General features: G+C 37.7%; 1 protein-coding gene across 8 annotated transcripts in view; it reads left to right on the forward strand.

The window, feature by feature from the left end:
- The window catches only part of LOC141902736 (piezo-type mechanosensitive ion channel component 1-like), a 107,693-nt gene that overhangs the window by 65,236 nt on the left and 16,404 nt on the right, over positions 1 to 26,053 (forward strand). For all 8 annotated transcript variants that reach the window (XM_074790591.1, XM_074790593.1, XM_074790592.1 and 5 more), the window contains 26 exons: positions 3,965 to 4,116; positions 4,227 to 4,400; positions 4,494 to 4,592; positions 5,115 to 5,315; positions 5,812 to 6,013; positions 6,855 to 6,974; positions 7,540 to 7,702; positions 9,561 to 9,746; positions 9,939 to 9,996; positions 11,577 to 11,670; positions 12,154 to 12,319; positions 12,827 to 12,981; positions 15,382 to 15,491; positions 15,834 to 15,905; positions 16,366 to 16,600; positions 18,451 to 18,611; positions 19,550 to 19,626; positions 20,359 to 20,400; positions 20,787 to 21,048; positions 21,773 to 21,949; positions 22,677 to 22,751; positions 23,114 to 23,289; positions 23,661 to 23,817; positions 23,920 to 23,967; positions 24,823 to 24,989; positions 25,536 to 25,694. In XM_074790591.1, the coding sequence (XP_074646692.1) occupies positions 3,965 to 4,116; positions 4,227 to 4,400; positions 4,494 to 4,592; positions 5,115 to 5,315; positions 5,812 to 6,013; positions 6,855 to 6,974; positions 7,540 to 7,702; positions 9,561 to 9,746; positions 9,939 to 9,996; positions 11,577 to 11,670; positions 12,154 to 12,319; positions 12,827 to 12,981; positions 15,382 to 15,491; positions 15,834 to 15,905; positions 16,366 to 16,600; positions 18,451 to 18,611; positions 19,550 to 19,626; positions 20,359 to 20,400; positions 20,787 to 21,048; positions 21,773 to 21,949; positions 22,677 to 22,751; positions 23,114 to 23,289; positions 23,661 to 23,817; positions 23,920 to 23,967; positions 24,823 to 24,989; positions 25,536 to 25,694 (3,688 nt within the window). The remainder of the gene's footprint in view (positions 1 to 3,964; positions 4,117 to 4,226; positions 4,401 to 4,493; positions 4,593 to 5,114; positions 5,316 to 5,811; positions 6,014 to 6,854; positions 6,975 to 7,539; positions 7,703 to 9,560; positions 9,747 to 9,938; positions 9,997 to 11,576; positions 11,671 to 12,153; positions 12,320 to 12,826; positions 12,982 to 15,381; positions 15,492 to 15,833; positions 15,906 to 16,365; positions 16,601 to 18,450; positions 18,612 to 19,549; positions 19,627 to 20,358; positions 20,401 to 20,786; positions 21,049 to 21,772; positions 21,950 to 22,676; positions 22,752 to 23,113; positions 23,290 to 23,660; positions 23,818 to 23,919; positions 23,968 to 24,822; positions 24,990 to 25,535; positions 25,695 to 26,053) is intronic.

Consider the following 26,053-nt stretch of genomic DNA (forward strand, 5'->3'; position numbering starts at 1 on the left):
GTCAGTTAAAGTTCAGCTCTCAACTTCATTTTGAATTATTTCGTATCTTCATTTGAATTTTATTTGTGCCCGTGGAACTGGATCCTGAGAACTAAGTTCAACGCGCAGTTGTGAGGTTGATTCAACTTAAAAGTTTCAAAGTTTGTTCATTTTCGATTACTTAAGCTGAAGAATGGAATTTAACTGATGACTCATAATGTTTGAAATGAGCCAAGTTTCTCGATAAACTTTTTTATCAGTTTTTATGAAAATTGGTTTAAATTTCTGAAGAATTGTGGTCTTAGGTTAAAACAATCATTAACTTATTGCTTTATCCTGGATAATGCAGTCAAGTTAGGGTTCATCAGCAATTTTCCTACCTTTTTCGGCTATTAGAAAATTTTTTTACGTCAAATATACTTATGCAACTTATGTTAATCAAGCTTGACTGTAAAAACATCAACTAATCATTCTGATAGAAAAATCAATCATTATTTTCAATGCGGATAAGGAACTGTTTTATCAATGAAAATTTTTACAATTTATGTAAAATGTTCAAGTGTAAACTTGTTTATGGTGCAGTGAAGTGTAGGGTGTGAGATTTATCCTTTTTACTGCTGAAGGGCATTTCCACTTCTTGTGGTATGCATAAATGTAGACTGATGTTTCAAACCATTTTTGAAATCCTGGGTCTGAATTTTTGGCTAAAAATTAAACTTGCATGCTCAGGTTTGGATGCACAATCATGACTTAGATCGGAGTAAAAATGGCCTTTGATCCTACTGACATGGCCTTAAGTTGTTTGATTATTTGCTGCAGAACTATATTGGTCTTAGATTTAGGTCCTTGCAACTTTGATATGATTGAAGCCTAGTTGTCATGACTTAAAGAGTCAAAAGTGGTCTTAAAATCTTAAGACTGGTTTTGAGTTGTTAGATTGATTATAGAATTATGATGGGGTTAGACTGGTAATATATCTGACATCAGGATCACATGTGTAGGCCTGAACAGATTAAGCCAAATTTGGCCCTACCGAAAACGTCAGACCAGGCCCGTGCCTCAATTTAGCATTAATTAGATTATTCCTCAAAGCATTAAGTGTGAATCTAACTTGTTCTGGAAGTGACTGGCCATGCTTACCACAACATTATTTTGATAGCTTTTAGTTATGAGTGAGTGATCTACCATAGGCCTCTCCTTGTGAACGCATTCTCTTAATTAGGCAGAAACCAAATGTGACTCATCAAATCATCTATTTTATCCGTGGGCCTCTTTCAACGCAGTTGTGATTGAGAATGCGCTACACCTTTCGGTCTTAAAGTGTCAAATCTAATATCCAATGGCTGTTGAATGATCCGGTCATTGCTTTTTTCACAGTTGTGTGTAGAATTTTACTCTGGACCCAGTTTTGATGTGCCTCCCGAGAGATTGCCCGGAAATAGAGAATTTGCAAATTACCCAATAACGTTTGACATCAGTGTTACATTTGTGTTTTTGAAATTGATGCAAGTTTATCATTTCAAAGTCTTCAATACCATTCAAATAAAAATGAATGTTAAATTTGCTTAATGTAAATGTTTTGATAATTCTTATCTCTTCATGATGCAAGCCAAATTTTGCATCCAGTGTTTTCATTTGCTGCAAAATGCGTATAGCCGCGCACCTCTCGGCATCCTTGGACATCCTTGGTTTAGGATATCTCTTGCTCCGGCATTGCAAAGATTTCAACTTGATGATGCCACCAGATTCTGTCACCTTCCTCTTTGGTCGGAAATTGTTGTTAGAGACGAACAAGGCAGTGTCTCATGATACCACCAGGTTAAAACCTAGGCAAGGTAGGAATGTGTGGCAGAGTTAGGTTTGAATATTCCTATTTTAATCTGTTCAAGGGAGGAATGAGATAAAAGCCACGATCACATGGCGGCGATTTGACCCAGTTCATTCCCGCGTCAAATTTGGCCCGTGCCTAATGAGCGAGTGCATTCACTCGTCAATAACTCACTCGATACTAAACAAAGAGAAGTGAGTCACTTCCAGCACGATGTAGAGTTTTAATTCACATGCATTGATTTGACCCGTGCTAAAATTTGGCTGGGGCCTGGACCGGCGCTTTTTTGATCGGGCCAAATTTAGTCACGGCCAAATTGGCACAGGCCCAATCGGCACCTGCATACACCGGCCAAAAATGTTTGTGTGATCATGGTGGCTAACGTCCCATGATGCCATCAAGTTCAAAAGCCTGCATAGGAGGATAGGCCATTATTCTAAAAATACGGAGGAATAAGGGCTGAAGAAAAAAAATATACAAAACTGAATGTTCCAAGGATGCAGTCCGTTCCAATTGCATGATCTTCATTCCAAAGACGGATGACCTCACATTTAATACCTAGTAGTTATTACACAAGGGGCCCTGCCTAAAGTATGTATGCCTGTAAGGGATAGGGGGTCTTGAAAAGCCATACGAAAATGTACTGGGAGAGGGGAAGGGTGAGCTCTAAGTGTACACACTTTTCTAAGGGGGGGGGGATTAATGCGTATAGTACGTACTTAGTGCATCAAAAACAATTTTACGTGATTAACACTATGCGATTTTTACAAATATCTCCTATACCTATTTGTTATCCTGGAAATTCCCCACTCTCAATCTTTCACTTCATCGATACCGTTATCGTCGTCGGACCCCTGATGAATGCTGGTGAATTTTTCCTTCTCTAAACCGTGTATCCTGAAAATTTCTGTTTTACAGGGGGTCATCCATAAAAGTATGTACAAAAGTTGGGTTATTAAAAATGTACTGAGAACGTACATTCAGGAAGGGGGATAAACATACCCAAGCGTACATACTTTATGCGTCGTCCCTAATTCCTCACTAGAGCATAAAATATCGAATTATTCTTCGTGATAAAGGCGAAAACTCAATTCTTTCAAATTACCTTATGTAAAACATGCATATTATGACTATGAATATTATCATAAATGTAATTCATTTGCAGACGCATGGTTCTATGATATATGAATGGCACCTGAGTATAATCTTCTTCCTTCGATTTTTTTTCTTTCAGAATCCTATGAATTTACGTGGTTTTTGATAAAGATGTTTCTAGTCGCATGAAAATGTCTGAAATCTTTATTTTATGTTTTTGCATCATATTCTGAATGGGAAATCTTATATAGATGTATTGATTTTCTACAAATATCTCTTTTGTAATATTTTGTTTGTGGTCCTATATATGTATTTTCATATATGGCGGTGTCGTTGACCCTGAAGTTGACTCAAGGGGTGACATTGACTATATTTAAACCGGCCCAACGGAAATTTATTCCCCATCGAACTAGTTTACAATAATGCAGTTTTTGATGAAATAGTTGTTATGAGTGTTGTTCATTCCGTCGTCTGATGGGCCTACGGATTATGTACCTAGATTTCAAGTCGGTATTTTGGTGTAAATTCTATTTCCCACCGCAATCAATACCAATGATAATAGAAAAGCCAAACTCAGACGATAGATAAAATGGTTAAAACCCACTCCTGCTGGCAGCTTAGAGTGTGCGGGCAACACTTCAGAGGCGTGAAGTTAAATGAATAATCCAATTGGGTTAGTCTTGGGAAACCAAGATCCAAGTGATGTAAAGCCAAACAAATAATATATACATTTATCTGACAAGAATTGAAATCACAAAGATTCAGCATTTCGGAATCTCTCTAGAGACCATCATCAAGTGAGAGTCCAAAACGTCATGTTTTCAATTGTATGTTGGTGGGTTTAACCTTTTTGCCCTCAATACTATCAGGCTTGTGCGGTAATTTCCATCAACAATAGAAAAGATGAATAGCCACCTTGCAGCCATAGCTGAATTCTGTATTTCTCAGTTCTAACAAATTATTTTAGTTTTGACCGTAGAAATTGATCTCTTTGGTGTGATAGGAGTCTTCAGAACAAGCTGATGTATTGAATCTTGTATTTTTTCTCCGCCATTGTTTCAGCTTTCACTCAAGACGCGGAGAAATTCGTCAAATTCGTTGTCGGGCACAGTTCACGTATTTGGTCCCTTGTGTCATGGATTATATGGAGAATCTGTGAATTACATATATTCAAAATCGTAGCATTTACGATTCTGATGGTGGCGGTAACAGAGGTTAGTTATCCGTCCTTCTCATTTGCATGTTTCTTTAGTTGACTCTTTTAACTTCCTTCATAAGTCTATGACATTATAGACATTATGTCTATGTTTTTTTTCATCGGCAGGTCACGGCTGTAAATATGATATTATTGCTGATGTTACTGGTACTGATACCATTCAAATCTCTGCGACCGCTAATGTCAGTTTTTTGTATGCTTTGGGCATCAGTGCTCATTCTAGCGAAGATGATTTATCAAATTGATTTGGTGCCAAATAACTTCTGGAAATCAAACTGTACTGTAAGTATAAAAATAATGAAAAATCCTATAATCAAGAGTAAGCCCTAAGTGGTTTTTGCTTCATCACAGATACTTCAATTCCTTGTTTTATAGAATCGTACTGACTATCCATTTAATCAAACCGTTGACAATGCTATTTGGGTCGGACTGAAAAAAACGGACAAATTGAGACCTATCGCTCCATACCTCTGCGTAAGTACAATATCTTTTTAACTAAGCATACTAAAGCCCAACACCCATGACACTGGGAAACGTAGAAACAGGAGAAAGAAACTTGTTTCCCTGTGTCGTATTTATTTATGAGGAACATGGTTTTCAAGATCAAACATGTTTGTTTCTGTGTTTCCGTGCATTATGTGCGTTGGGCTTTACTGTTGCTTTCATTGGCACTGATTTTATATGCTGACCAACGTGCCAAGGAATATTTTACGAGTATTTAGTCGCCAGTTTCGTATCCCTACCACCATAGAAGTGGCTGACTTGTGATTTTAGCAGGTTATATATAATCCCTGTGATGGAAGAATATGCCAGAGTCTGATGATGTTGTCAGGTTCAAATCCTTGTGAGTGCAGTAGAGCTTAATGATGCCATTAGGTTCAAATCCATGTGAAGGAGGAATGTGGGAGAGCCATGAGAATATTATAATCAGGTTGAAGGGATGATAAAAATTGTCCTGATATGTTCATGAGTGAATTTTGTTTCTCATACATACAGTCGCTGGTTATTCTGGTGCTCGTTCTTGGGTTCGAGAGAATTATCAAACTTCATCAAAAACAACAATCAACTGATCCTGATATTCCTCAGCCACGTGAAGGTATCATCTTCCCGGATACTCGCAGAGAAGATGCTGACAAGGATTTCACTTCGTGCCTCAAATTCTTAGCAAATTATTTCTTCTATAAGTTTGGACTTGAGGTATGTAGTGAGCCAAATTAACCAACTATAAATTATTTGGGGGACACAAAATAGCATATCCGGCCCTGTATTTCCTTTTTAGCCCACTCGGGACTTAGTGCCTTGTGCTAGTGAGTCATGGGGAAAACTTATCATCACGTATATATCATCATAGTTGAACCTCCTTACTTATGCTGGTGTTGTGACTTTGCCATGATAGCATTATATGTAATATTGCAAAGATAATCTACACCTTCCCAGAACAAATCGAGTTTTGTGCTCAAAAGTAAATTGTATTCAGTCGATCCTACTGAACCCATGGTCCTTTACTGAAGTTTTCAAGGGAAATTTTGAAGTCACTTCATCAATTGTCTTGTTGTTTCATTATTTCACCAAGTGGGTAGGTGTCCCTGGACCCCAGTTCATCAAATTGATGATTTTGTGTCGAATATACGTACATCGGAAGATTCTGCAAAGATTAATTATCAAAATGTTTTCAAATGTTTTTCTGTTGCAGACGTGCTTAATAATGATCTCTGTTAATATCGTCATACGCAGTGACGTTTATGCGGTTATCTACGCGATCATTTTAGGAATATTTTTGGTCGTTAAACGTCGTACGTGCGCTCGACTGTGGGCAGTTTATATTGTATTCCTTATTCTTGTTATCATCGTACAATATTCAAACTGTCTAGGATTGTTGCCGCGACTCTGTTTACGTGAGTATTAGCTGTTTGAAAATTTTAGCTAATCTGTTCTAAAATGGAATGGACCAATTTAGAACAGAACACTTCCCACTAGTGTGAGCATTTGTTATGTTCTAATTGGAACAGACTAAATTCAGAATGTTCTAAATAACTTAGTGCAATTGCCACTTGAAGATCTTTATGAAAATTTATGCTCGTGATTCGATCATTTTCAATCCACCAATGAAAGACTACTCTCATTCCTGTGTTCTTTGTGAAAGCGTTTGTGCTTTTAATCCTAACAGTGACAGACTTGTCTGTGGTTCTTTTGCTGAGCTCCCCGCTGAACAATTAATGGGTCTCTGAGCTCTTTGATGCGTTCAATCCTGACAGTGACAAAATTTCTCCAATAATTGAAGGTTCCTTGAGCTCTTCACTGTTCTATTCTTTGAATCACAACTGTGACAAGGTTTCTTTCTGTGGTGCTTCTTTGAGTTTTCTATCCAACAATATTGACGGTTACTTTAGATGTCTGTAGCCCATAATGATTCCTAAAAAAGAGTTTTTTCTGCTGCCCAGCTCAACAGTTCAATCAGTTATGAGCTCTGTACCTCACAATTGATAGTTCACCACGACTCAGTTTCTTTCTGAAGTCCTTCTGAGAGCATTACAACCAATGGTTCATTGTACTTATCTTGACAGAGTTTCTTGCTGTATTGTATATTTCCTAGTTGTTCACTGTTTAAATGATATTTTGAATCATGTCAGTGAATTACAGAGTTTCAGACTGTGGGTCATCTCTGAGCTCTGACGGTGTCGGTGTTAGATACTAAATTTTCATTATGTTTAATGTTACGATTATTTCTGTCTACAGAATATCCATGGGCGAGTTGGGTGATACTCGGCGAAAGGGCAAAAGGTATAATAATGGAACAGTGGCTGTACTTAGCGGATTATGACGAAACGAAGCAACCATCGGCATTTCTTATCATCGGTAAGCACCTCGGAAATATCCGTCTTTTTGAAATAGCGATTTCATTCATTCACCACGACCAAAATGAGTACCCCAACCACTAGCAATCCCGCGAGATGGTGGACGTATTATTAGGCTAATTCAATCAGAATCTTGTTCATTTTCAATAAACTTTCATCTAGATTTTTGGCTCCCTCATGAAATATTAGGGAAATCACGTCTCTTGATGAACTTGGATTGATCTTCTGGGTTCAAATATAGAGCGATTTTCATCCATCATTCATAAACATTGAGAAATTTTGGATAGATTTTAATTGAATCTGAGAAGAAATCTGGTATTGTTGTCTGAATCCATGCAAGCAAACCTAGTGGACTGTCTGTCGCTTGTCATGATTGGAATCCTTGACTTCATCAGTCGATCAAAGAGTCCTCATTCCAGAATTTGGTTTTGTTCTATCTAATCAGAAATACCAGGAGCAGAAAGTCACTTGCCACAGCACCGTAAACACGCCCTATTTCCTATAGATAATAGAATTATGTAGATAAATTAATGAGTCATAATGATTTTCTGATTTATCGATTTTAGCCGATTTCTTTCAACTGCTGTTCGCGTGCCTACAATGGAGGGTATTCCGAATCGAGAATAGTTCCTCGTGGATCCAATATGGTGGCGGCGACAACACGCCTTTAACCGGTGACATAGACGAAACCCAACCAAACCCGGTCAAAGATTTCCTCACTTCAAAAATGTATGTTCTTTGAGAAAATACTTTTCTATACTACAGTTTCATGGATATGTTCAACTCCTAATTTGTTTTAAATTTTATCTCGTTAACAATTTCACTGCTCACAGTTTCCCGCCTATGCTGCTGGAGTAAATTTCTAAAAATCTTAGTGGAGATTTCACCACAGAACAGTGTATAAAGCTGAACTCCTGTCACACTAAGATCCGATCGTCTGTGATTCCATCATAAGAACACTACTGTCACATCGTGAAGTCGAGTCGCTGGTTCGGCCAACACTTTTTTGTCACTTTTTTAGCTACATTCAGGTCACTGAGATCCACAATCATTTTGAACTGAACACTGAAGTCATGTGATATTTACATCGCTGTTCTTTGGTTAGAACCTTACAATCGGTCGTATTAGAAATAGAACAAGTCACATGAAATCCAATCTGATCCGATCCTCATAAGAAATAGAACATGGCTGAATGGTTTACGACCAGCGGGTCTAAGATCAGTTTTTAATGATCTTGAGAACACACTGATGTCCAGATGTTCCCCGACTGAATAAACGGTGACTAGTTGTCAATTCGCCCTTACAAAAAAATCACACATGTGATTTTTTTTAAAACACGTCTGATTCACATGTGTAAAAATGGGACATTATCACACGTGTGATCTTGTATGTGAATCACACGTGTGATTTTGTCCCATTTTTACACATGTGAATCACACATGTGATACAGCCCTGAATGTGAATCACACATGTCATATAACACATTCATGTGTGATTTATAACGCATGTGATCTGCAGTCATCCTCATTGTTCCAGCTCCACATGACTGTATTCCAGAAGAAGTATAAATACACATTCTTAATGGTCAAAATTTGACCACTTCTTTCATTGGACGTGATGTTTCATCCATACTTCACAATTTCCTAAAAACTCATTGCCTGAAAGGAGATCCACATAGTGGCAAAACAAAATGTAGTTTCAAAATTACCAACCAAATGTAATAACTAACTTGTGTACATGTTAATGGGAATTTTATTTTCAAATAGTTACTGATTTGATTCATCGATTTATACTGTTTCAGCATTTGTCCAATCTTCTTTCTAATTTGGGCCGCGGTAACCCCCGATCTACAATTCAGAACATGATCTGGAATGAGACAAAATTATAAAACATTTAAATACCACACACACTAAATCAATAAATCAATATCCCTAATATCAATCATCTGATGAAAAAAGACTTTCGTACTTGGTTTTTGCACAGTAGGGGCACCAGTGTTAGATAAAATCTAACCATGTGTTGAAAATGTTGAAATAATGAGTACAGTTATGGAAATATTCTTATTCCAACATGGATTCTATGTCAAAACTGCAGATGTTCAGAATTTGGAACCAACATGGGAATGGTTCATATCCGAAATATTCACACTGTGTTGCAGATTGGAATAACTGATGTTAATCACGTGTTATTCTAATGACATGTGTGATCCTAGCGGTAACACATGTGATCTGTGTTGTTGAGCCAATCACATGTGTGAATCACACATGTATTTCTCAATCACACATGTATTTCAGAATCACACATGTGATCATGTGTTATTCACACATGTGATATGCTCCACAACACAGATCACACGTGTGATAGCTGGAATCACATGTGTTTTCTGTGTCTTTCACACATGTAATGTGTGTTATTCACACACATAACATGTGTGAATTTTTTGTAAGGGGATCCTTACTACCCGATGATCAGGTCGGATCTTATGCGACCTGAGTTAGGCTTAATAGACATTCTGCTATTTTGCGTTTACCCAGCAGTGTTGTATATTCTTTTGACTTCATTAGTATTTTTACATATTTTTTTACAGGTCAATATTGGATTATTGTAAGGTTGTATTGTTCTTCCACATGTTCTGGGTGACGTTGGCGGCCATATTTATAACTGCGCTGCAGAGGATCAATATCTTCTGTTTGGGATACATGGTCGGATGTTTCATTATTCTGTGGTTCGGACAAAACTTACTCTTGAAACCAAGATCAAAATTGCTTCATGTGTAAGTGTATCACTTGAAACTGTGTTAGAGCAAGGGCAGTAGCTGAATGCATTGAGAGATGTGTCACTGGTCTTGTCAATCCAGGTTCTTCTCTGGTCTATTCCCTGTTAGAGGGAAAAATAATCCTTGAAACTGCTTGAATTGCTATGAGTGGGTTGATAAGTCATTTTTTCCATGAATTTTGTTTTTCAGTTGGAATGTAATCTTAGGGTACAATTACTTTGTCATTTTGGCGCGAGCTTTTCTGCTGGTACGTATATGATATTGACTATTCAAACTGTCAATTTATTCATTAGCTGGTGAGAATTTTCTCCAAGAATGTTTAAAGTTGACCAGTGTTGAATATCAGTACAGGGATCAGTTGGGGGAAAAATCGTTTAATGACCTTCTTTGGTCATTTTGTCTACAATCATAAAAATCCTTCCCTCAAATAGTGATGAGAAATCATTGCCATAATCATTGACACAATCTAGATTATATTTATATGTCTTTGTACCCTCAATCAGATCACAACTAGAATACCGGTAGTACACGTACTGTTTTTAAGTCCCAGCGGGCTATTGCGTTCACTTTTCGTCCGTCCGTCCGTTCGTCTGTAGACGGAATCCAGTTATTTAGTGAAGTTTTGAAGACGCTTCAATGTAATGTCTTGATATTTGCCTTTATCTACCGTAGACACATCTTCAGCCTAAAAACTGGCCCTGTCAGATTCAAGATTGCCAACTGGCAGCCATTGTTGTTTGCCAAAATCAGCACTTTTTACACATATTTCATGTTTTCGAGGGAAATTTTGAAGACGATTTGATCAATTACCTTGATCTTACGTAGGTATTTGTATGCCCCAAGGGCCCATCAGCATAAGAAAATTTGGGTCGTTCGGACTCAAGATGGCCGTCCTGTGACCTTTTTTGTGCCCAAAAATATCAATTTTGTCCTTAATTTTGAGTCCTGTAGTTTCCTACTGGTTTGCCATTTTTCATTGAAATTTTTGTTGGCTATTCTATGGAAAGGGATCTTCAATACTTGAGACAGGCATTTTTGATCAGCCTATGATCACGCAATTTGCGGCCATCTTGGTGTCATCAATACTCATTCGTAGGCGGAAAAAAGTTTTTCCACATAATATTGAAACCTAAACATATTTTGCTATCACAATCAATTGCAAAGTTGTAGCTCATGACATGGTCTATGATTGTGGTGAGTTTCAAGGTCATTGGTTTTTGCATTTGGCCACCAGGGGGCGTTGAATAATACAATAACTTAGTATTTCCATATTATTTTCGTACCTATGCATATTTTGTCACCACAATCAATTACAAAGTTGTAGCTCATGACAAGGTTTATGATTGTGGTGAGTTTCAAGGTCATTAATTTTTCTATATGGTCACCCGGGGGCATTGAATAGTAGAATAACTTCGTATAACCTTATTATTTTGGTACCTAGGCATATATTGTTATCACAACCAATTGCAAAATTGTAGCTGCTGACATGTTCTATGAATGTGGTGAGTTTAAAGGTCATTGAGTTTTGCATATGGTCACCAGGGCCGTTGAATAGTAGAATAACTAAGTATTTCCATATTGTATTGGTACCGAGGCATATATTGTTATCACAACTAATTGCGAAATTGTAGCTGCTGACATGTTCTCTGCATGTGGTGAGTTTCAAGGTCATTGGTTTTTTGTGTATGGTCACCAAGGGGCGTTGAATATTCAAATTGTAAGATTGAGCATTTGAAACCACTTTCCAAGTGGGCATGGTGTCCCTTGACCCCTTGTTTCTTTTGGGACCAGTCTCATCTGCAGTGTCATTTTCGATTCTTCTTGCAGGTGATTGGTTGTTTGTACTATCGTAACTTGCATATAGATTATTGCGTACTGCAGGAGTTGTTTACAATAGTTTGTAACTCTGTGGCAGCGAATGGTAAGAAATTCCCTAGATATACCAATTTTGAATTGGACAACCTATTTATCTACAATGCTTAACACGTTCTCAGCTAACTATAGGATACTATGTTTATATCTCCAAACTTCACTTTGATAACTTCACTCTGGTGTCTGGTGATTGGAATGAATAACACTGTCCTCAATTATGAACTATAGCTGGGTATGAAATAGCCCATTGTCTTTTACATGTACTAACATATAGGCCTACTTACTTGTAGTATTAACTGGAAGAATGACTGTTGCAGCAGACATGTTAAGATTTACATGTTTATTGCTTCACTGGTTTGCTGTATTCCAAGTCTGAGACCCATGTCACATTTGATTTTAATAATCACGTTACTTCTAGTTGCATAAGTGTATCTAAATATTTTCATAAGCCCAACCAAGTCACATTGGTTAGGGCACTGCTAGGGTGAATTTTCAATGTAAAATTTACATTTATGATACACGTTTGTTTTAGTTGCTGGTAATCCTGATGATTTTAAATGCTCCGATCCACCAAGTGGTAGTATAGGATGGGATGTCGTCTGTCTGGTGTTTATACTGTTACAAAGACGAGCATACAGTTCGAACTATTTCCGACACGTGGTCATCGGTTTGCGTGTACAAAATAAACTGGCTAATCGGTAATATGCGATACGATTCAATTCATGAAAATTCGGGAGCCTAGTTCCAGTTTCAGGCCTCTGCGACCCGTCAGTACGAGAGCTGTTTTACGTGTTTTTAGGAAAAGGGGACATTGATATTGGCACTGGTAGCACTTCATGGGGTAAAAATTCAATCTAATGGGTTACATAAGACTTTTTTGTTCTACAAAATGATACAGAAAGTGTCATCATCTATATGGTGAAGTTAAGTCAATTTGGTAGCAGACAACGTATTTGTACTGTTTCACAACCATATAGACCATGTCTATCTTTATGGTAAAGTTCAATTTAGTAGTGGGTAGCTGAGGGTTTATTTCTATTGATACACAACGATTAACGAGCATCAATCTCATGTAGGTCGACTGATGTATAAGTTTGTTAATTTTTTACCACTATAAGGGCTTTAAATAGAACTCGCAAATGTAGAACTGGGTCCTGAGGATGTCGGCATAGGTTGATAGTGGTGTATTGATTTTTTTTCCGTAGCGGGGCTCAACTGATCAACGGAAATCTAGTGAAAGATGTCATGGAATACAAACACAAGGAGAAAATTCATCTGCTGAAAATCCGACGTAAAATGGAACTGATCAAGAAAAAACAGGAGAAACTGAATCTGAAATCTTACGACGATCATTACAAAAGTAAGTAACGTTTGAACACTTGTTTTTCCAGAGGGCAACTGTCCGGGGCAATCGTCCTGATACCTAATGAATGGTTTTCAATCATTAAGAATTTATTTCATGGCAAGTAAAGATCTGCCAGGTGTGCTAGTGTATGGTAGACAGAGCTGCCAACTGTTACTGATTTTCAGTATTTCTTACTCTTTGTGGTCGGTTCACGTAGTGTTCAAATGACGTCATGTTGTCTCCTAGGTCAGTCTAATTCTTACTTCTTACCATTCAGTTTTCTCTGTAACAACATAATGTCTACACTTTTCACAGTATACAACTTATCTGTACGATTGAATGTTAGATCAAGTTTATTGTGCTGTCCAATATTTCCGTCATTTGATGTAGAGAATTGACAGAATTCCTTGAACGATTATGGCTAGACTATGGCACATATTGACGGCATGGCACTGCTATGGAAAACCCACACTCTGATTGGATGTTTTGGGAATTGCCAGCACTTTTGACGTAATTATGGGAAACCACGCTATGATTTGTTGTTACTAGTCACAGTGCTGAAGTGATCAGTTCGACAAGTTTAGTCGCTTATATACGGTAATCGCTTTCGAGAAGGCAGTTTTCTTTAATTCTGACATGGATTTCATGCAACTTTGCTGATTAGTTTGTCTGATGTGCGAGGCTAACACGCGCGCGTGCCACTGATGTATGAGAGTGCTGTTCATACTATCATCACTGAATGCTGACTGCGTACATACATAGCAGACACGAGGTGCTATTGCGTTATCTTGCCACTGTTAGTTGATGAAATAAACAATATAATGTATAAATAACATCTTCGGGAAGTGATGTTTTGATTTTTAGGCCAGCCATACACTGAGCCTATTTCTATGCAAATGGAGCAAACCGTTCGTTTGTCCGTAGACAGAATCCAGTTATTTTGGGAAGTTTTGAAGACGCTTCAATGTAATGTCTTGATATTTGGGTTACACATGTATCTACCCTAGACACATCTCCAGCCAAAAAACTGGCCCAGAATCAAGATGGCTGACTGGCAGCCATTGTTGTTTGCCAAAATCAGCACTTTTTACACGTTATTGAACTATTTGAGGGAAATTTTGAAGACGCCTTGATCAATTACCTTGATCTTTCGTATATATATTTGAATCCCCCCCCCAGGGCCAATCAGCATAACAAAAATTGGGTCGATCGGACCCAAGATGGCTGTCCTATGACCTTTTTAGAGCCCAAAAATGTCAATTTGGGCCGAATTCTGAGTCCTGTAGCTTCTTACCGGTTTGTAATTTCTCATTGCAATTGCTGATGGGTATTCTTTGGAAAGGCATTTTTTATACCTGAGACAGGTATTTTGATCAGCCAATTATGATGCAATTGGCGGCCATCTTGGTGTCATCAGTACTCATGATTGATTTTAAGATTCAAAATTGTATTTCAAGACCGATTCCTGTGATACACCATTAGTCAATTTGGTTTTTCAGAGGAAGTTTGCACTTCTGAATCCTTGAAAAAGGTTCGGGAAAAATAGCTTTTTCTCAAATCGGATAGATGACCTTGATATGCAAATTAGCCATGTGCACGAATTGCAAATTCAATAAAATTTTATTTCGCAAAAATGTCAATTCCAAATCAATTTTACTTCATAGAGCAAAAAATTCAAATTCATCAAATTCCATTTTATTATATTCTACGTTTAAATGTATTCATTAGACGATCGGTAAAGATTGATCTGAGGTATTCATTCGTGCCAGCCCCAGTGTCTCTGTTAGTACTGTTACTTATAAACACAGCCAGTCTAATGAAAAACGATCTTTGGCATTCAAACCTACTGGGGCTGGAGAACCGAAAACATGTTTGATGTTTTCTAGTTTATAATGAGAAATGCTGATAAGATTTGTTTGATGCATATGGAAAATATGAAAGATGTTACCGATGGTCTTACCGGTACTGTTGATTACTGATTAATTTGAACATTTTCTTTCATATTTCAATGAAACGTTACTGAAAAAAATACATTTTGTTACTGTCAGAGGTTGGCAGCCCTGAGTAGGGCATTAACTACATGTAGCAACAGAGGATTACACTCGTAGCATGAAGGGATCAATAGCTGTGCTAATGTGGTGAAGGGCTTTAGAAAATGGAGAATTGCAAGTGATGATCTAAGTGTGCTAGTGTGCAGTAGGACATTAACTACTGTTTGAATCAAGGTTTATACTGTCAGGTTCACTTGCTATTTGTAGATCATTCGCCCTTCTACCATTCAATTAAAATTCTTTTTAAAATTTCTCTGAAGTTAATCAATTATCGATGAAAACCCAACCAAACCTTGATTACTATTTATTACTAGTTTATCAGGCGTTGATGTTGCTGACAGGTTATTAATTTCATAAATTTCAGCCATTCGTCTGGGAGATTATTACATGTTTGAAGATGTTGATGAAGTTGATGAAGATGAATTTTGGGATGAACAAGGAGAGGGTGACTCCCCTGCTGCTGGTCCATTGCAGGTGAGGCTTTATGGGTTTTATCCCAATCCAGGGAAATCAGTTTTTAACGGTCATCAATCAACTATGAAGAAATTATTTTCCCTCGCAGGGTATTGAACATTATGAGACACTGCTACTTTCCTCCCTTGCATGAATCTGAACCTGATAGCGTCATTCCCTCACACTGATTTGAACCTGATGGCATCATGAGACTGCCATATTCCTCCCTCGCAGGGATTTTAACCTGGTGGTATTATGAGACCTTGCCACATTCCTTCCTCACGGATTTGAACGTGGTGGCCTTGGGGAAACTTTGCAACTTTTTTGCACGTTTCTTATAGTGATTATTGTTTTGATATTTAGGTGTTGAATGCTGCCTTAGAAGGTGGAACCAGCGCTGCTTTAGGTCTGAAGAAAAAATCTACAGTAGACTGGGTAAGTTTTTTATCGGCTCTAACATAAAAAAGCTGCATACGACTGTTATTCTCATGATAAAATGTTCATCGATAAAAAAGTTAAAAAGTATTGAGCAGGTATTTTGAACTGTAGGGGCAGGTTTCTTAAGTCTATAACTTTGATTTCCAAGATCAGTCCTAACTCATTTTGTTGGCCAGGGCCTTCCGTGTAGTTTGGGGCTCATAACTCTCGAGATTTGAAGGTTGGTTACAAAGAATTACTAATAATTTGAGACTTTTTTCTTGAAGTGGACTCGAGACACAGAAATACAAAGACGTAAAATATGAGATTTATTGGTTGATAGCGTGTTGTTTTATAATGTCCCTCATAAGCCATTGCAGTGCGAGGACAGATCCAGGGTGATACTGGATAGCATTGGTTCCCATCAGAAAATATATTCATCAGATTACTTGATTTCATTAAATTTTTTCTTTTTTAGCCCGGCGAGAGACGTCGTACAATAAGTAGCGCCAGTGACAGTGGAGTAACACCTGAAAGTCCGAGCGTGCCTCCCGTAGAACCTACAATTCCAGATGAGGATGAGACAAAAAGTTCGGATGACACTGAAGGAAAAAAGACCGATCGAGCGGATAGCAAAACCGATGAGGATAAAATCATCAAGGATGGTGCTGATGAAGATACCGAGGAGGATGTCGAAGATGAAGATGATGAAGGTATGTATCAATTGATGAAATGCGTTGAAGTTCACGTCTGTATGTACACAGGCATTGAGTGACATGAAAACTCAAATAATGACTATATTAGAGTTACACTTTTGTGGTCTAAGAAATACATTTAGCCCACTTACCAGCGGGCTATTGCATTCACTATGTGTCCGTCATTTGTCCATCCGTAGAATCCAGTTATTTGGGTATTTTGAAGATGTTTCAATGGATTGTCTTGATCTTTGGTTTATACATCTATCTACTGTAGATACATCTTCTCCCCCTCCCAAAAACATGGCGGAACATAATCAAGATGGTTATTGTTGTTTGCCAAAATCAGCACTTTTTACCCATTGTAAAGTTTTCACGGGAAATTTCGAAAATGCTTTGATCAATATCTTGATCTTTCACATATGTTTGTATCCACCATGGTGCATCAGCATGACAAAAAGGTTTTTGTGCCCAAAAAGGTCATTTATGCCCTGAATTTCATGAATGGTAGCTGCTGAATGGGTTGTCATTTTGCATTGAAATTTGTAATGGTTATGCTTCGAGAAAGACTCTTAAACATATCAGACAAATTCTTTGATCAGTCAAACATGACGCAATTGGCAGCCATCTTAGTGTCATCACTTCTCATTTGTAGGTAGAAAAAGGTTTTTTGAGGAAAATATCGACAGGTTTTGACTTGTAGTCTTGATATTTGATAAATGTTACCACTGTCATAGGATTCATCCCTACATGTGGAATTGGTTTACCCAGTTCTTTGTTCTCGCCACCAGGGGGAGTTGAATATTGAATTATATACAAGTTGGCTATCTAAATGGGTACCTATGGATATTTTGTAACCACAATCAATTGCAATGTTCGTTTTTGTATATGGTGACCAGGGGCATTGAATAGCCAACTAACTTAGTATTTTCATATTCTGTTGGTACCTATGCATATTTTGCTGCCACAAAAAATTGCAAAATTGTAGCTCGTGACATGTTCTTCGATTTTGAACGATTTCCAGGTCATCAGTTTTTGTAAATGGTCACCAGGGGTGTTAAATAGCCAAATAACTTAGTATTTTCATTGATATGTACCCAAGCATAGTTTGTAACCACAATAAATTGCAAAATTGTACCATGTTCTATCATTGTGGTGAGCTTCAAGGTCATTGGATTTTGTTTATGGTCACCAGAGGGCATTGAATAGCTGAATGAGCATCTTCATACTATTTGGTACCTAGGCATATATTGTAACCACAATCAATTGCACAATTACAGTTATTATTAATGTAACCATTATGTACTTTATGTAACTTATAAAGCTATAAAACTATTTCATAATTAACTGTCATCTATTCAGGAATAAAGATAACAATAATGATTATAATAGAAATTGCAAAAAAGCTGGAGACATGTTCTGTGAGTGTAGTGAGTTTTAAGGTCTGTTTGTAGAGCATTTCAAACCGCTTCCCAAGTGGGTGTGATGTACTAGTTTGACCCCTAGTTTGAGGTAATGTCAAAGTTCCAGTAATACCAGTTTGATTATGTCAGGCATATCATTAGCAAACGAGTACCTGTTCAGTGGACAAGCAGGTTTTGGTTGAAAATATTTGAATGATAACACCAAATGTTGGCACATTTACTGAATTTTACATTGAGTCGCTCCACAAATTGTCTTAGAGTGTTCATTCAACCCATCCCACTGTAGAATGTTTTTACAGCGGAGAAAATTCAAAACAGTCTGGTGTGGTCAGGTCTTGCTAAAATGCGAAAGTGGCTCAACAATGGCATAGCTCTCACCGCTCATCTGACGCTATTGACTATGGATTCATAATCTTCATTCTTTCACTTGGATCTTTATTTTAGGTTGTTGGAGTAAAACAAAGTCGGGAATCTTGTTCGTCTGGAAATTGTTTGTTAGTCTCCTTGAATCATTGATTGCGATGTTGAATGAGGTTTCCTTTCACTATCGCCAGGTGGCAGTGCAACTAGAGATTGAGTACCAGCAGGAAAAAGAAAACATGCGAGTAAGTGATTGGTCAATACCCTACTTTATGTGCCTAATTCCCTTGAATGCTGTCTATTAAAATTGTATGTATTTGTTCAGAACCCATATTCTTATCACCTGAACAAAGTCGCTGGGGATAGGGTTTGACTACGGTGTCCGCGTGGAATTTGCCCTACTGCGATAACTCAATATGTCTATGGTGACATAGAGATGAACCCTAGGTAATTTGAAAGCAATCGCTTTCAAGCTGGCTGACCGGCAACCATCTTTGACATAAATGATGTACATTTTGACTATGTGAATGTGTTTTGTGTAGATCATTGATATTTCACACAAGAATGTTAGACGATATTATGTATCTGAAGATCAATCAAGGTTGTAATGCCATCCAATATAACTGACTGGCAGCCATCTTTGATTCAACAAACAGATATGTTTGCCTATAAATGTAAATTTATTTCATATGAATCAATTAATTTTTGGGGAGTAACTGATGTGATACCAAATAGCTGCATAGCAATTTTCAAAAAGCAATGTTGACGCCAGACCTGGATTTGGGAGGTTATTTTTGGGCGTGTCTGTGGGATATACATGTATTAGCAAGGCGAATGCAAAACTTTAGTTTAGAGTTGAATATACCTCTTCAGGGTTTCATTTAGAAATGTATTTACCCTGATCATATTTCAAGATATGTACATACACATTTCAATGTACGAGGTTTATATAGTATTCAAGGCGTACCGCTTATGCATTTTAGAATATGATATTTCCTCAGATCCTTCAAATACTCTATAATGCAATTCACTTCAAAACTGCATTTCAAAACATATTGCCCACTCCTCGCAAAACCTTATTTCAAATTACATGTTTTTCCAGACCCCTGAAATAGTGCATTTCATACTGATATAAGAAATATATGATTATGTGATTATGACTACCCTATGCGTTATTTTGCAGGAAAGATTGAGGAATGGTGAAGCAGAACCGGATGAATATGTACCTCCCGATCTAACTGACAGCAGTGACCAGGATCAGTAAGTTTACTACAAATTTATTAATTAAGTAATCATTAACTGGTACCATAAAAACCGGCGTATAAGTCTACGCAGCGTACAAGTCGAGGTCCATTTTGAGACCTACATTTCATGATTTTAACATATATCCGGCTTATAAGTCGAGTCCCTTCTCTTAAGAATAAAATACTAGTATCATTGTATTGAATAGTTTGTTTTGATAACGATGTGCGCCTTCATGCATGCTGCCGCGCGTCAGCCTGATTGCTGCAGTGTGTTAATCAATAGACTGTTACACACACACTCTTGGGTATAATACACTACCATGCAGTGATACAGTAGTGTGAGTCACGCGCTATATATAGCCTAATGTATTAAGTGCTGCTATGAGCGCGCATAAATGAATACATCGTTTTAAATGAAGCTGTGTCAAAATGAAAGAAGTTTTTTTCATTAAATAACTTTATTTATCATGAATAATTATTCAAACTGTTAAAGCAGTGAGAAGATGAACGCTGTCCTTTTTGTCTAGTAGAATCAATTTTTCTTGTGACCTGAAAATACTTAATAGAAAACTGTACTCGGCGTATAAGTCGAGGTCAATAATTTAGTGGTAAAATCAAGGGTTAAAAACTCGATACGCCGGTTTTTACGGTATTACTAATTTGTGTGTTAATAAGATCTCTTCATTTCAGTGTTTCTAGCAATAATTACTTGTTAACCGATATGTCCTTTACTATATTCTTTTAACAGGACTGATGGAACAGTAAGCAGGTCCCCAGCTCATGACATCGGGTAAGGTTGACAAAGATTTGGGATCCGTTCAGCCATGTTTCAAGTCATACTAAATGTGTTAGAAAGTTGTGACTTGGTCACAATTTGTATCAATGCAAAGAGTCTTCATACCAAATTTGTAGATGATAGATCAGTGGCCAGCTGCTTAGTCCAGGCTTAGATTTGAGTCTTGGCTTATGTTTGTTCTGTAGCCAATTTAACAACTTAATGCCTATCTTATTATCAAAATCACATTTAGACTTGATACACAAGGCCCTAAAAATGTTCTTCGAGCGTCTTCCGATATACATTTCATCCAAACTGTGGAGCTATGCCTTTCTTTAGTGGCTGGCACTGGAAGAACTTGGCATTGGCTACTGTTCCCTTATTTCTGATCGTTTTTGCAGTTTGGACATGGATGATATACACGTCGAAAGCGACGAAGAAGACGCGGCTAATTCGAATTTGATATTCCGCCTGGTGAAAGCGTTTTACAACGCGGCAATTTCACGTTCAGAATTAGTTTGTTATTTCATCATCGTATTGAATCAGATGTCGGCGGCGAGTTTGCTATCGATACCACTGCCGCTGTCGGTGTTTTTATGGGCGATGCTGTCTGTACCGAGACCGTCTAAACGCTTCTGGACAACGATCATCACGTATTTGATGGTAGGTTTCACATGGTAAAAATGGATTATTTGCTACCCACTAGATTAAGCTTTACCCTATTGGTATCTGTTTTATCCTAGAAATCCTGAAAAATGTAAACAGTCTGTGGATGTAGTCTGTTTCACTTGTGCAGGTATCAATCTGCCTCCTAGAACCACCCTTTCACACATTAAAGATGTTGTGTGGTGTTGTGTAGCAAACATTTTGAATAATGGTATAACTTGGTACAATGCATTTGTATTGGTACCTATGCATATCTTGTAACCAGAATCAATTGAAAATTTCTAGCTCATCATGACACCATCTATAATTTTGGTGAGTTTCGAGGTTGTTGATTTGTTCACTAGGGTACTAGGATTTACCTGGTCCCCTATTTAAAAGCGTGGTGAAAAAATATCTACTTATTGTAGTTCATTAATTCATTCGTCTGGGGGAGTTCCATGCTGCATATTGATACCTACTTTTTAGTAGTCTTGACTTCAGGAGTCAGTTTGACTTTATTGATGACTGAATATTGACACTGATAGTTAAATGAAACACTCTAATCCATATTAACTGTAGAACAAAAGTCGCACACATTCTCCCTTTAGATGGCTGTAAGTGAATAGCCGAAACATTATGTTCTCAGTTCAATAATTTTAGAAAATTATTTCACATAGATATCCATTAATGGGACTTTTTGTTGTTCAATCACATTTGAGGATTCTTGAATTTTTCAATACAGGCTTTGATCGTTATAAAGTATCTCTTCCAATTCAACTTCATCAAGTGGGAGACGGAAACGAAAGCAGGAGACAAACCGACTTATATCGCTCTGATTGGAATCGAACAAAGAGATGATTTTGCCACTTACGATTTGGTGACTTTACTGTTTATATTCATCCACAGATCAATATTGAAGGTAAATATCGTTTTTTATTGGGATGGAAGGGTTTGGGGTAATTGAATAAGCGATCACAAGCTTAAGAGCTCTGAGATCTGCGATTCCACTGGAAGTAAGCGAGGATCCACCGAGCTGCAACTTTTTTTCCCCAGAGAATTCTCAGATTTAAAAGAAAGGTGGCACCTGTGATGGTCAGTGTATTCATTAATATCGGGGTGTCAGGTCCCGGACCCGTCTGTCAGTCCTTTTAGACTTGGCTGATTTTTTCAACCCGACATTGTACCCGAATGGATTCTGTCGGCTATTAGCATGACTGTGTATTTTCTGGTCAGAATTATTTGTGAATATATGCACACGCGTCACTCACAACTACTGCCGCATGGTTTGACTCTACTCACTATTGCTAGCAATGAGAAAAACACGCCTCGACGTGCGTGGCCTAGTTAAAGTTTGTAAGAAATTGACAATGTTCCAATCAGCTGTCAGCGAAGCTGGAAGTGCCACACATGTTGGCTGTTGCTACAGGATTCCGTTCGTAACAGACCTTGCAATCATTGAATTATTAAAAGGGAAATTCAAGGCCTTTAATTCAGCAATGGTCTTCAAAATCGATTTAGGGTCTTCAATTTAAAAAATTTTGCAAATCTATAGATTGATGATTGTTTTTGTGATAATAGAAATCTTGGCAACAGTGTGACGATGTTTAATGCGAGATCTTTAATTGTATTGATTTATTCTCACACAGAGGTATGGTTTATGGAAAGATGTATCCGATGCTCAAGCTGAAATGGAAGCCGTGCAAGATGCTCACAAAAATGCGGTTTGTACTTCCTCTGTCAAGGATTGTGCACTATTCTGGTGTATTCCAAAAATTCTGTGATAAGATTCTTTTATGATGGTTAACCTTTTGAGGCAAGACCACCTCCACAATACATACCCCACGCCCTGAGCTGCCAGCTTAAAACCGGCTTATTTTAAACACTTGAACCCTTAGCGTACTACTATGCAATTTATTCCAGTTTTATTGATACTAGACTATAAAAATTTTCCCGGAATCTAAGATTACCCTAGAATCAAGTTTACGTACCTCGCAACTGTTCTTAAGTTAAATCCTAGTCAATAAAAACTTGCCTCCTAATTTTAGAATGATTTCTTGAATAAGCTTATATTTAAATTGTTTAGAAGGCCAGTTTGGACGAGCTGGATTCATCCAAACAACAGATTGAACCGGTAACTACGGAAACATCCCTTGCAACGGTGCAATCCGAATCCGAGCTGGCCATAACTAGTGAAGAAGATGGAGATAAAGCTGTTGATTCTGATGAGACAGATGAACAACAGGAGGGAACGTTAAAGAGGTTAGAACTTTATGAACTATTCCATTGCATTTAAAGCAGTTATCGATCTGTAACCTGGAACCACTTCTTCAAACATTGACCATCTAGTTTTATAGCCCCACATAAAAATTTATAGACATCGCACCTCATGATAAACTCCGATTGGTCTTAAGTATGGCATCATTTTCATTCATCGCTCATGAAATTTGAGAAATTATGGATAAATTTTGAACGGAATCTGAGAAGAAAACAATCATTGTCCGAATGCCCTGTAGCAAAAATGGAGGAACCTTGCTTGTCACATGTGGAAAACAATTGCGACGATCAAAATTAGAGTCCTCTATGACTGGAATCAAGTTCAACTATAATGCATCAGAAAATTTGTATTATAGGTGTTGCTGGGAACCAGTACGTTCATTAGGTAAATTCTATAAGCGCCTAACAGCCGGTAAATTTTGCCGCCGAGTCGATGTGTACACGGCTATGTTCCTGTGTGACATCATAACTTTCCTGATCGTTACCCTGGGTTATGGCTGGTTCGGACCGGCAGTAAGTTTTTTCGATAATTATGAGGCATATTTCGATCTAGAATTTGCGAATTCTGTTAATTTTTTTTTTGATTTGTCATTTTTCGTTTCAATTTATTTTTAGTCTCAAGGTGAACAAGGAGATGTTTCAAGCTACCTTTCAGAAAATAGGGTAAGAAAATAGATAATAAGAGAAGCATAACTTTAGAAGTTCAGTTTTGGTCGAAATGATCGGATCTGGTTCAAAGGGGATTGGTTTATTGTACCTTCGCTGTGTAGGGGTGGTTCTAGTAATGGCTAGGGGTGCGTGTGAGTAGAATACTGATCATAAAAGAATTCTTTAGGCAGTAAGTTGTGTTAAATAATGGGGCTGATGGTTAAGTTAAAGCTTTTACAAGGCTATAGGGCCTATAACACTGGGACCTGGGTCGAGTTCCACAGTCGTGAATTAACCCATTAGCACTCAAGAATTTCACTATGTATTGTCAAACACTCCCAGAAATTTCAAGGGAAAATCCAAGTTTATCACTAAACCGAATTGCTCATTTGCTGTATATTTCCATGCATTACAGGTAAGTGTTAGTTTGTTGTAAATTGTCAAGACTTTCATATGATATAAGATTTGATGAGGTGTGCCTCCATAATCATGTCCTTTTGGTCCCCAAAATTCACACAAACTTACTTGGATTTGAAGTGAGCGCTCAGATCTGTCATGTTCATACACCAAATACTCAATAATTTGAAATAGCAAGATGCTGATTTCTGTATAGTATTTCAAGGACTTGGGTGTCTAGTTGATCATAAGCTATTGGGCTCAACTCCCACTATAACCGCTTTACTTAATCTGTGCCATATTTCGAACATATTTTTCAAATTCCTGCCTAAAGAATTGGTTTTTTGTTAGGATTTAGTATTACTTCTTGTAATTATACATAATCCGCTACAGAATATGGAGAAACAAGGATCCCATACTCCATAAGTGCACTGTTCCGGCTGAATAGGTAGAAATCTTTTTTTTCCATTTTAGATCCCAGCTCCGTTTTTGGCGATGTTGTTAATTCAATTTATACTGATTATTATCGATCGAGCTTTATATCTACGCAAATTCGTTCTCGGCAAATTCGTATTCCAAGTTTTACTTGTTATTGTTGTACATTGTTGGATATTCTTCGTGCTTCCGGTCATAACAGCCAGGTATGTAAAGTTCTCAGAAAATTGATGCTTTAAATCAAAACCGTAGCCAAATTTGGTCGTGTTAGATTTGGCCAGGGTGAACCATTTATACCGGTGCAAAATTTGTCGGTGCCTGGTTAATATGGGCCTAACTTGGGCCGTTCAAATGTGTCAGATCAGACACGTGCCAAATTTGAGCATGGATCGAATTATTCCATGTGAATGCTTACTGGTTCTGGAAGTGCCTTGCCTCGCCACTGCATCATTTTGATACCATTTTAGTGAGTGATTTACGTGAAGATGAACTGAACTATATTTCTTGCTCAATATCTTTCACCTTGTACATTTGGGCCGCTAATACATGTTTATCTCTTATTTTCTTTTGATCTGTAAACTGCAAACTATAAACATTCTCACAAACTCGGTGTGAGGCGAACCCAACAGAGTTGAACACTGAAAGGTCTCCAAGCCCTCCGTCCCACAATTGATGGTTTCAACACTAAAAGGTTGACCAGGTACTTTTACAGACTGCCTTATTCTGTATTCTATGAATCGATTTAATTGCAGAGAATTTGGTGCGAATATTGGTGCCAAACTATGGTATTTTACAAAGTGCATATATTTTGCACTGTCAGCCTATCAGATCCGTTGCGGATATCCGACTAGAATTCTCGGGAATATACTAACTCAAAGTTACTCTTTGCTCAACAAATTATTATTTAAGGGGTAAGTGTTTGTCTTACTATATCATGTCATCATGTCATCCTAGTGTTACGTACAGTTGTCGGTGTTTTTAGTTATCCTGAACTCATTGCACTGATTCAATTTTGATAGGGACTGTTGATCCAGTTCCACAGGTGGGTGGATTTAATTTTGACTATGAAACCTGTTCCACCATCTGTGGTGTTGATGGATGCAGTTCCATAGTTGTAGGTTGTTGACTTGATTTTACTCTGGGCTCCGTTCCACAGTTATGTGTTTCATTTCGCTCTGAAACCATTTTCGCAGTTGTGGGGATTGATTTGGCTCAGGTCCCAGTTCTACAGTTATTGGCCAGAAATGAAAGTGGGCCAGTTCCACAGTTT

Source organism: Tubulanus polymorphus, chromosome 3, assembly GCF_964204645.1.
Source record: "Tubulanus polymorphus chromosome 3, tnTubPoly1.2, whole genome shotgun sequence".
NCBI classification, from domain to species: domain Eukaryota; kingdom Metazoa; phylum Nemertea; class Palaeonemertea; order Tubulaniformes; family Tubulanidae; genus Tubulanus; species Tubulanus polymorphus.